General features: G+C 41.4%; 1 protein-coding gene across 1 annotated transcript; it reads left to right on the top strand.

Moving 5' to 3' along the window:
* Nucleotides 1-1,634: 1,634 nt before the first annotated feature.
* Nucleotides 1,635-11,430, top strand: LOC142970534 (LIM domain and actin-binding protein 1-like). The gene is made up of 9 exons (XM_076110830.1): nucleotides 1,635-1,843; nucleotides 2,122-2,167; nucleotides 5,090-5,512; nucleotides 7,795-7,849; nucleotides 8,086-8,183; nucleotides 8,366-8,444; nucleotides 8,647-8,708; nucleotides 9,005-9,138; nucleotides 9,277-11,430. Exons 1-9 carry the CDS (start codon nucleotides 1,725-1,727, stop codon nucleotides 10,346-10,348), a joined length of 2,088 nt encoding a protein of 695 aa, XP_075966945.1. The 5' UTR covers nucleotides 1,635-1,724; the 3' UTR covers nucleotides 10,349-11,430.
* Nucleotides 11,431-12,503: the final 1,073 nt, after the last annotated feature.

Below are 12,503 nucleotides of genomic sequence, written 5' to 3'. Positions count from 1 at the left end.
CCCACCCTACTTCTTATTTAAAATAATTAGAAGCATTTCCTGCTGTGTAATGGTTTTCAGCAGACAGCCCTGTTCAGCTCTGCTCTTCTCTTTGTGCGCTGATGAATGAGCGGGATAGACTTGAGTTTTGATTCTCGACACACGTCATTTCTGTAGGGAGTTCATGTGTTCTCCCTTTTGTTTTTGTTGCTCTGGCTTCTTTTAACAGTTTGAAGATATGCAAAAGGCTCTGACCTCACTCCCATTGTGTTTTCCCTTTAATGGCCTGCTGACCTGTTCAGGGTGTGTCCCTGTCTGCCTGTCATGCAGATGCTGGCTTGATATCCTGCAAACAGACTTACAGGTCTACTTACAGGTAGAAAAGAAGAAGTTAACAAATCATTTCAGCATGGCCATCAAGTTAAATTATTTTGTGCTTAAAACCCAGGAACCCGTTTAATAATAACTATACACAGTACAACATGCAACTAATCAACAGGCATGGGGAGCTAAATTGCCCATCAGACCTCAAAGCCTATAGCAACAGTAAACAGTCCCAAACTATTCAGCATTAAGAACCTAATAAAAGTGCTTGAGCAACGGACCGTTCTTAATATCATTATGGTGTGTCTTACTAATATATGCTTCTGCCCAAAAAACACTTGCCAATACATAAAGTAATTATATATAATTATATATTGTATTTATCTAAACGGGTAGGCCTAACTCTGTAATACAGCCAGGTTTAACATTGAACAGTTTTTTAGAATGCATTTTACGTTAAAATTCAGTTTAGTCCAAAGTCCTCACTCTACTTGTCACCAGTATCGCTTTGCATCTGAGTGTAATAGGTGCACCTGAGTGAAAAGGCCCTGATAGTGAGAGCAATGATTATTGAGTCGGCTGCGGACAGTGGTGATTTAAACACATGGTTGTAATATACTGTCTGAGCGCTAAAAGGAGTATTCATGGTCTGACAGTCTCTCCAGACACAGAAACTGCATAACAGGCTCGTGATCGGTCTGTCGCCCTTATTTAAGTGTAGGTTTGTTCGAGTGAAGTTAAAGAAATACTCTGTGTGTCATGCAGTACGGTTGTGGGGCGCTGCTTTCCTCTGGTCTTTTGTGAACGTCGCTTATGATGAGTTATCCTTTCATAATGATAATGTGCTCACACTTGTGTTTCCATCTTGTAATCATGCGGCACGGGTCGGAATGCAAGTTTGAACATGTCGACTGGTTTGCATAACTGTATGATAATAAACATGGTCAACCACTCTTTGGTATGCATGTCAGGTAGTGTTTTGGTGTGACAAGAGGTAAACTGATGGAGATCATGTTACAAACGAGCAAATCCGTGATCTCAGACAGCAGATAGCTCCTCTACTCTGCTACCAACCCACGGAAGAGTCGGTACACATCTAAGTGGTTTTGCCATGCAGCACTTTCAGAATGGCGGTTTCAATCACCTAACCCACACCTTGTAGATGTCAGATGATTCTATAGTCGGATGGAAAGTAAACTGCTGGACAAATGCAGAGTAGAGGATGGAGAGGACGATCTTATTTTCTGAGTACAAGATGCAAACAAATTCAAATCCAGGATGGGGCTCAGCAGAAAGTGACGTCATGTCTAAAGTTTAGTTTTCTCCGGTAAAGGTTTGGGGAGTAATTTGGAGGTGAAGAGTTACAATAGGTGTAGTAATAAGGTTGTTTGTATTTCAGGTATTTTAGATAGCAGCCAGAGATGGAAAGTGGTCCATTCAATCGACGGGCCTGGACGGCACAGTCCGTGCGCGTCACTGCGAAGGAGCTGTCCCTCAGCGGCCGAGGGAAAAACAACGCCATCGCTGAACGCTTCTCCAAGTGAGTAACACCTGCTTTTCAGTCTTTTCTTTTCAGTTTTCGTGTTTGGTCTTGCTGGTCATGAGAATTCCGGTTCCCTCAGCGTTCTTACAGATATTATGTTGAAAGATGTTGGACAGTTGGAATAGAGAATATGTCTAAAACTATATCTAAACAAGCTGTGAGCTAAATGACACCCAAAATACTAAAATCAAAAAATTATGAAAATCTCTGTTTTTACAGTGTTCGATTCTTGTTTTGAGTCACCAGAGGTCAGTGTTGCGTCTTGTCTTTCTCAGATACCAGAGAGCTGCTGAGGTGGCCAGTACCGAGAAGAAAAAAGGAGTAAGTATAACTGTAAAGAATGATGGAGACATTTTATTTCAGTTTGGAGACATTTCTTGGGGTTTGTGAACTAGTATTGTAAAGCTCTTCCTGAATTTAATATACGAATGACAAAGTTTCTCACATGAAAATCTAAATCTATGACACATCTTGCTTACAGCATTTTGATAAGCCTCTCCTAGCAAACATACATGCTTAAATGAAGTGTGTGTATGCTGCATGTCTTGCTTCATTTGCTCAGTAGCTGGTGGAGCTAAACTAATTGTTGCACACACACACACTCACCATGCCAACTTGGCAATATGTCTCGTCTTGGCGGACCTCTCATAGGCCACTTGTTGAGATGGGCAGGCTATCAAACCCATAATCCTACTTCAGTGTAATCCCCTTGAAATGCTCTTTGTAGCTCCAACTGTAGGTGAACTGCTTTGTCAGTGTGAAAGACGCATAAACAAAGCAGGACTGAGATTAATGAGTAACTGATCAGCTCATATCATGAGGAAATCTAAGGTAATATTGCTGTGAATGTATACTGTATGCATTGTCTGTGTGAGCCAGCTGCTTTGAAAGATTGTAAGCTCCTGTAGTCTTTGTTTAACAATCTGGCTGGTAATGACAATGACAAGAAGGCTTTGTTTGTTTTTTACTCCAGTAGAAACTTGCTATGAACATACTATCTGTGAAAGAAACTTTCCTGCGTAACCACATGTAGCATTTAAAGAATAGAACTTAAAAGATGCTCTGAAGGCATATTTCTCTGCATAAGTTCAGGTTGTCAGGTCCTTTTTTTATAGAAATGTTAGTGTGATTGATTCGTAATCATTCTCAGGAACCAATAGTATGTATGGAAATGAGCTGATGCCACTGGTACAGGGGTACGGGAGTCCAGTTCAAATATTCAAGGATTACACAAGTTTGAATGAGCGGCGCAAAAGACCATCTGTCTGTCTGTGTCTGTGTCTGTGTGAGGGGGAGGGGGAGTTGGGGGAAGGGGGGACTTTTCAAACATGACAATGAAACCTTTAGTTATTTAGATAAATTACATAGATACAGCATTAAACATGTTTTAAAATATCAAATATTGTCCACAAGCTTTTCCTTCCTATTATTGGTTTGGTTTTGGTACAATGCTCTGTCGTTTCAGGATTTTGTTAGTTTCTCTGTCCTCAGTAAGAAATACGTTGGAAGGTTCAAGGCATCTTTATCTGTGAGTGAATTGTAGGGGTGCTCTCACACGTCTACAGCGTGTTTTATCTCCTTTTTATGCTTATATGTTGGCTTTAACACTCCCATCAATCAAGTCAGATTAATCTCCGGCCTGAACAGGATGCATTTGCAGAAAATTCTAACTTGTGTGAAACAAAGAGATTCCACATTTATGGTTAAAAATATTTTGTGAATACTTTTAAAGCTGAGAAATCTATGGCCCCCCCCAAGAGAAATTCCAAACATTTTGCTTGTAATATTGTAACGCTGCCCTGATCTTGACTTCAGTTAGCATCTGTCATTGGAGCTTGTATTTTACAACCTCCCTGTATCGGAGTTCTGAGTAGTGGTAAAATTCTGTATAAAACTCTGTATTGGCTCAATGTTTGTAAAGCATATTTTGTGTAATTGTTTTGCGTTATCTTAAACCTTTGTTCCTTCTGGATGAATGAGAGATTTTGAAGTGCCATTATCTTCAGATATACTTTGTGAGTGGAAAAATGTCAAAGCCGACACAGCGAACAAAGAGTTAACTTTTCCCTGAATGTATCATTTCCTGCTCTGGTTTCCTGGTTATTCTGGCTCTCTTTCATTCTCTTCTCTGGTGTTAAAGGGGCGACGAGCTCTAACGAGCAGACTTTGTCTTGCTGCAAACATCTGGGAGATCTTTTTCGTTCAACAAACTGACTTGTAAAAGAAGGACCAACCAAAGGACTCTCACTTACCTTGCTGTCAAGTTGTGGTTACACCTCGTTTGGGTAATCCAACGCATTCACAGAGGTTTCTCTTTTTGAACAAAAACGGGAACAATCTTGTCACTGTCCAGTTCTCTCCGCTCACCCTGGACTTGCCTCACAAAGACAGTAATTGTGTGGTTTTTTTTTTTGTGCACTTTGGGTTTTTTGTCCCTTTTGTTCAGTACTTTATTCTTATGTTCTTATTTCTTTCTTCTTTGTCTGTGTTTGTGCATGTTCATATAACTTACTTGTAGATGCACCAGATTTAGTTTGCTGTACTCATACGCTATGTAGTTAAGTCTTTTCGGGACTAATTGAGTCTTTTTGTTTGTTTCTCATTTCAATTTATTTTTAAATTGAGTCAAACAATATTTTGTAGTTGCTAGTTTTTTTTGAGGAATTGTGTTTTTTACAATATAATAATGTTTTAATCTTTCCGACTGACCTGACCTCAACATGAAGGCTTGCTTCTAATATTTATTAGCGGATTAGTTTACTTATATGAGAGAGATTTATTCATATTTCCACATCCTCTTTCTTCCACGTGTCATTCCTCTTTTATACTTAAAGGAAGTTCCCAGCGGTCACGCGGCAGTAGTGTGCCTCCTGTTGGTCTGTCTGCTGCTCAGCATGTTTCATTGTCATGAATGGCTGAGTGGTGAACAGAGCCCTCCTCAGTGTTTTTAGGGAAAGGTGAAGTTGTCATGTGGAAAGGAATGCAGCTGAAAAAAAGTCTGCCTGCATGCTCAGCTCAGCCATATCCATCTTGAGCCAGTTGTTGCCTTCAGCAAAACATCAACTTCCTGGATCAACTTTAAACAGCTGTTCACCTAATCTGTCAGTGAAGCTGAATAGGGCTTTGAGTTGTGCTGTGTTTGTTGCCAAATGGAAATTCAGCCCGTGAACAGAATGAAAAGAACTGAAAGTATACTGTTGCTTTTCCCTTTTAATTTTGAATCTCTTCTTGTCTTGCTCACAGTCTGCTGAGAGTGCATCACTCTCACTGCGGTTAGGCAACCTCAGTGCTCTGAAGAAGCGTTGGGAGCAGGCACAGAAGCCTTCTTCTGTCCCACCTCCTAGCCAGTCCAGCACTCACTGCAGGCCTCCTGCTCTGGCCAGGCCTGCTTCTATCACCGAGCCCTGTCCTCCGTTAAAGAGCCCCGGCCTGCCGACCGATCAGGGAGGACAGCAACCAGCCAGTCGTGTCCTGAAGCCCGCAGCAGTTCCAGAAGCATCCGAAGGTGAAGAGCAGAGAGGGATGGACAGGGATGAGCTGACCCACCATGAAAGACCCGGAAAGCTTGATGAGCAAGTTCCAACCAGCCCCCGTGCCTCTTATGAAAAACCCAGAGTGCCACTGACCAAGATGAAGTTCGAGAGGGGAGAGAATACCATGAGCAAGGTAGCTACAGACAGATCAGATCATTTTCTCTTCTCACACATGATTTAAGTAGCCACAAAACTGGCAAAATGAATTGAGATCACATTGGTTTGCATGAATGCTTTGTGCATGAGGCTCCTAGTCTCTTGTTTTTGCCAACTGTGCATCTATTGGCCATGTTCCCCAGGCATTAACTGTGACCACAATGTTAATGGCTGGGATTACTGGTGTTGGTCAGCCCTGTAAAGCACATTTTCTGAACCTTTCTTTAGACAAAAAGGGAGACTGCTTTTCACATGTGGTTGACTTTATGTCGCATAACCTGCAGCTGCTTTAATTACCAACTTTAAAGGAACTCGCAACCACTTTGATCCTAATTTACAAGGCTTGTTATGCACTAATTATCCCGCCCTACAGCAAACTAAAAGTAACTGATACTAAACTAAACTGAACACAGTGATTAGTAATGTTATTTCTATTGTGAATCTGGGACTATGTAATTGGTTAACACACGTTAAAGAGAGAAAAGAAGTCACTCGTTAGTTAAAGCCACGCTCCTTTCCTTGACCCTAAATTCTCAGTGCTAATCACAGTTATGTGTTGAAGATTGTCTCATCCCTCATAGTTCTCTCTGTTCCCTGTATTTTCTGAAGTAGTCTTGTTCCACCTGGATTTAGGCCCGTCTCTCCCCCCCCCACTCATTTCTGTCTCTCCCTTCCACTCTCTCTCTCTCTCTGTGTCTCTCTCTCCCTCTCAACCCAAAACAACAAGCTCTCCACTCTTTACCTTCCGTAACAGAGGAATGCAGGAACATTCCTGACTCAGGGCTGTTTCTTACTTCAGAGGATCAGCTCTGACGAGCAACTGGCTTTATCTCATTTTCCTTTAGCCGCAGTGTGTATTCTGGATATCTAACAGTCCTGGCCTTCAGTTTTAGATTTCCCAGTTTTTATGTCATCTGTGCAGCAGTCTTCACACCACTTCATAAATTAATATCAATAATCAAGCAAAAATGAATCTTTTTTTTTTTTCTGCAGTTTTTTCAAATTTGCTCAACAGTATGACTAACGCCACCACTAGGAAAGAAGAAGTGTAAAAGTCACTGGTGAACATTTACAGGAAAGACTAGGAGTGTTGTAACACTTACTCTGTCAATACTGACTGGAAAGGTTGAATCTCTTCTTATTCAGTGATCACAAGCACTGTAGGTTAATGCACCCGTGCACTCGTCTAACTGATGTTTTGAGTGTTGTATTATGCAGTTGGTGTTTGTATTTAGGTGGCTGAGGAAGATGGTGGCACAACAGGACTACACAGTCCCAGGGAAGCAGCCTGAAGCAATGGGTTATTTTAATTGGTCCAAACTGTCTGGTTAACACATTAGTGTTGGTAGCACGTCGGCATACACGCACAGAGCTCATTCTTTTAGTAAAGTGCAATGGAATAGTGTTGCTTCTTTGGACTGCAGGTCGAAGGCATCTTTGTGGCTGAGTGTTGCTGAGGTGGAGCCTGTAGTTTGGTGTTTGGAAAGTATGCAATAAAGAACTGCTTATGACACCGTGTCAGAGGTAGAATATGGAGTCAGGACATAATGCACCTGAAGCTTCACGTGTCAACAATAATTCTGGACAATACCTGAAACAACGGAAGATATTTGAAGTCTATCTGTGTTAAGCTGAATGTTCTGCCAATGTTCCTCAACACAGCGCTGACCTGTGTGGGATGCTTTTACACCTGTCCTGATGACTTGTGATATCCATTTAGGCTGTGAAACTTGTACTTAAACCGTAATACCTGAATATCTTTGTCTCATACATAATTATTTTTGCCTCTCTATCGCCCTTTACACTAATCGACAGAGGCTAGAATAGTGTCCTTTGGGATTTAATCACACACAAACTGAACCACTTTTACTATGTTATTTCAGTAAACTTCTATTCTATACATTACTGGGAAATAACAAGTAATAGAAATAATTAAACATTACTGACAAGTAAAATTAAATTTTCTATGTAGGTTCACTTTATTGCAATAAAAAAATCGGTTATGGCCTCTACATCACAGCAGTGTGGTTGTCTTAACTCTGAATAGAAATGTAACTGCAAAGAGTCTGTGTTTTATGTAATATGAGAGTAATAGTTTGTTTGGACGAATGGGAGGCAGTAAAACTTAAACAAGTGATGAATCCAATCAACTGCAGCTGGGATAGGAAACAGTGTTGGTGTACTTGGTGCATACAAGAGTTTACAGCAGCAGTTTTGCAAACTGAACCTCTGATTCCAACGATCATTTTACTCTTACAGGGCGGCAGGACAACAATAAGCAGTACTTCATCAGAGGACATGGACCAACATGGTGGTAAAGACAAATACACACTGCCCTTTGAATAATTAAAGTGCCGAACCTTTAATCACAAAACTACTCAGTTTTGTTTCTAGGAACACAATAGTATGTGCCACAACTGGATCATGAATAGCACTTTTAAACTGAAAAGCAATCTCTTGCTGTTTCAGGGAAATGCAGCCATAGATTTGATCTGACTTTACTGCAGAATACAGTTGAAGCATTAAGTGTGATTATCTCTTTTGCTTTAGGTCTGTCTGTGCACGACAGAGTACTGGAGTCCACATCCATGAAGGAGAAGATGGCCAAATACCAGGCTGCTGTTTCTAAACAAGGCACCTCTCGCGCTGTGAGTTCATGTTCAAAACAAAACATTTAACTACAAAAACATAATCTCTCTAAAATATGACTGAAATATAAAAAACTTTTAATTTAAGTTTTTAATATGTGTTATAAATGACGGGTTAACAGTGGGTGTTTGATAAAAAAGTGTTTGTTTCCCTCTCTTCTTTCACTTTGTGTTTCCTCCAGGGTCTGGCCCCAGAGGTGCCTGCTCCTAAAACATCTGCACCAGTAAATCAGAACCAGAATCCTGCACCTGAGTGCAATGGTGAGTCTTAGTGGATTCTCCGAGGACATGTTCCAATATTAATGTTCTTGATACAGTATTACGTGTGAAATAGAGCATTGACTACTTTGTTAATATACCCAAATAACTTTGACACCTAGAATGAGGTAAAGTTTGGTTTGATTGACCTTTTCAGCTGGCTTCTGAGGTACAACACAGACTGAAGTGTTTTTGTCTGTTTCAGGGGAGAGCAGCGAGCAACCTAAAGCTTCAGGGGAGAGCAGCGAGCAACCTAAAGCATCAAGGGTGAGTCTGTCATCACACAAGCAGGAGACATGCATGAATCATCAAGAGAAAGGTCTGAATTCAACCCTGGTTTATTATGTGTGTGTGTGTATGTGTGTGTGTGTATGTGTGTGTGTGTGTGTGTGTGTGTGTGTGTGTGTGTGTGTGTGTGTGTGTGTGTGTGTGTGTGTGTGTGTGTGTGTGTGTGTGTGTGTGTGTGTGTGTGTGTGTGTGTGTGTGTGTGTGTGTGTGTGTGTGTGTGTGTGTGTGTGTGTGTGTGTGTGTGTGTGTGTGTGTGTGTGTGTGTGTGTGTGTAGAAGTTCAGCCCACCGGTGAAGGAGACGTGCGTTGCTTGTCTAAAGACTGTGTACCCGCTGGAGAGACTGATGGCTCTTCAGCATGTCTACCACAAAGGTTGCTTCCGCTGTGTTCACTGCAACACAACGCTCAGGTTAGTCTTGCACTGTTGCATATTCCCTGATTTTTGTCATGTCTTTGAACTTTGAAATGCCTCCTCAGTGGCTTCCTGTTCAAGAACCACAGAAAGGGACATTTTCTGAATAATATCTTTGCTGCTCTCTATTTCAAGTCTTGGGAGTTTTGCCTCTCTGCATGGCAACGTCTACTGCAAGCCCCATTTCAGCCAGCTGTTTAAAGCTAAAGGCAACTACGATGAGGGCTTTGGCCATCGGCCTCACAAGGAGCTTTGGGAGCCTCGTGACGATGGAGACCAAGGTGAGGAAGAGGTGAAGCCAAAGGAACAAGAGGAACCAGCAGTGGTGGCGCGTCCAGCTGAGAGTACCTCAGACAAACAGGAGACCCCAGCTGTTGAAGCATCCCCACAGGTTAAGGTGACAGACCTGACTGCCTTACTGGAGACACGTGTGCAGACACATGCCAGGTCTGGTGAGAAGCTTGAGTCTACTGAGAAACGCAGGCTGAGAATCGCCTGGCCTCCCCCAGCTGGTGAAGACCCCTCTGGGACAGCACTTAGTCCAGTCACGGAGGGAGTTTCTTCAGGCCGACCGTGGAGAGCCAAGTGGCCTCCAGGGGACGAGGCGCCATCATCCTTCCAGAGCTCAGACCGAGCTGAACTGAAGAGCCTGAGGAGGAGCTCTTCTCTAAAGGAGCGCATTCGGCCTTTTACAATCGCAGCTAAACCCAACCCTGCAAACAGTCTGGGACCCAGGGAACCTCGTCGCCCTCTCAAATCCCCGCTGGAATGGAAAGCGTCATTCGAGGAAAAAAACGCATCTGAAGAACCACCCAAGGAAAATAAGCCGGAGCTTCAGCAGGGGAAACGGCAGGAGAAAAAAGAGAAGTCGATGCCTCAAATTCAGAGCCAAGACACAGCAAAGGAAAGCGAGGCCACCTCAGAGGAGGACATGGAGACAGAGCAACAGGAAGAAAGAGACAAACAAGTACAGAAGAGAGGAAAGGCAGCAGCAGAGAAGATTGCCGTAGAAGAAGGATCTCTTAGAAGCATCTCCCCGGAAATCTCCCCGTCCTCTTCTCCACCTTTACAGCCAAAACAGAACCGCGCCTCCCAGGATGTGGGCTTCTGGGAGGAGGACAAGGAAGGAAGTGATGCAGAGGAGCTGAGTGCAGAGGATATAATCAAGAGGAACCGCTACTATGACGAGGAGGACTCTGACTCATAGGAAAGACAGTCTTACTGTCACGTCCATCCACCATATAACACTTTCTCAGTTTATAGGTAGATCACAAATGTAGCTTTGCCAGATTTTATAGTGTTATAGGAGAGGTTTAAAAAATGTGTAATAGGTGTGTGTATGCGCATTTATATTGCAATAACTGCCTTTAATTGTTAAAGTACAAATATTTGATTTTTCTTTGTATATTTTAACTATACTGTACATCTAATTCAGCTTTTATATTACTCCTGATTATACTGGAAAGTTGGCATCTGTTAAATTAAACCATCTCTTAATAAAATAATGATATGCACCATCAGTGGCGTATTATTCGCAGGTGGTGTGTCCAAAAAACATTAAACTTTATGCAGCACTTTAAGTGCTTATTAATGGCAGGCAGATTTTATATCTAAAATACCTAAATATCTTGTACCAAAAAGCACACACCAGTACTGTATTTTTAAGAGGTGTTTGGAGGGTAAATGTTTGGCCTTTTGGAGTTTTACATATTTCCTCAATTTAAATTGTAAATTGAAGAAAAAGCAAAACAGAACCTGAATGACAATGCTCTGGATTTGGGTTTAGCAAACTGCAATTATTACTTCTATTCACAGTTACTGGTAATGTTTAAATACTATAGAGCATACACCATGCAGTCTCCTGCTTTCACTGTTATTGAGCCATTAACTTCACCCAGCACCCGGATATACAAACAGACGAGTCAGTAAACCTTAATAACACTATCCTGCAGGGGACTCTCTGGTCCTGGTCAAAATCTGCTGCTGAACTATTCTGATCACCATAACTATAATAAAAGGAGAAAATATGATTAATCAAGGTTTCTACTGATAGTTATTCTTTCAGGCTAAAAGCAAATAAATCATCTCTTTGGGACTTCTGGATGTGTGTTTAACATTTTCAAATGTGATCCACTTCGTATGGAAAACACTTTGTATTTTAAAATGTGCTGTGGAATATATGTTTGCCCTGCCGAATATATTTTTTAATAATTTGTATAATGACACATCGGGCATTACAGTTTGAACTGTTGTTGAAACACAATAAAAATGTATAAATGAGCAAATCCAGACTTTGCAGACCATCTGGGTTTTTACTTGAGCTCACATATTAACCAAATATAGCCACAGAGCTACCAGCTTCGTCATTAGTGCACATTTTCAAAGGAGTTTCACATTTCTACACTTGCAGGCTATAGTCAGAATATTATCTTTCCTAATTTATGTCCTGTTACAGGTGTCATTCATTAATCCCATCCATTTGGAAAAAGCTCACTCTTAACTGAATTATGAATATGGTTCATATTATATTATTATAGCTATTATTTAAAAAAATAGGTTTGAAAGATTTTACGACATTCATGATATTCATCTTCAAAAGGGAATTGTGTTTTTTAGCCCTGTTAATATTACTAGTGCAGTGCTCGTTCAAAGCATGCCTGTTGTGAACGGGCTGACTTCTTGGTCAATAACACCTGCCATGTCATAGTTGTGTCACACACCCAAGTTGCGGCTACTCACAGTCAGAAACACCAGTGAAATACACTTTGATTCAGGAAAAAAACACAATGGACAGAATTCACCATTAGGCAACCTGGGCCTAATGGCAAAAATGTAATGTATTATTATTCATTAAACTGTCCACCATTATATGAGAATTGAAAGCTCCACCTTAAACAGACGTTCAGTAAATGTAAGTAGGCTACATTGCAAGACAGCGTTTGCATGGGGCACACACAGTAGAAACACAGAGGGAAACACACCGAAGAGGCGGCTTACTCACGGTCTGGTGAAATACTCTCTGGTCTGATGCTGCTTCCAGTTGACAATCCGCTCGTGTTGTCTCCAGAGAAGTGAGGAAAAGTCCAGCAGTAATTAGTACACCCAGCATTCAGCAGCAAAAGCAAGTGCAGTGACTTTAAGTCATAGTGGGGCAGATAAAAGCAATTTTTAATAAGAATCGTGCAAATTATGATACAAGCATGAAATTTGGTGGAGTTGTTCTCCAGAGGTATCTGGTCAAATCTGCCTGATTGGCCATTAAAAAATCCAAGATGGCGGCTATTTTTCAAGATGGCCGCCAATTGGGCCTCCTGAAATTTGTTTTCTTCATAAAACTGTTTGTATTTCCCCGATTTGAATGA

The sequence above is a fragment of the Anarhichas minor genome, unplaced genomic scaffold (assembly GCF_050575085.1).
Source record: "Anarhichas minor isolate MPS153535 unplaced genomic scaffold, ASM5057508v1 ptg000043l, whole genome shotgun sequence".
In the NCBI taxonomy this organism is placed as follows: Eukaryota; Metazoa; Chordata; class Actinopteri; order Perciformes; family Anarhichadidae; genus Anarhichas; species Anarhichas minor.
The sequence above is the reverse complement of the archived record's forward strand: the minus strand, read 5'-3'. Positions and strand labels throughout refer to the sequence as shown.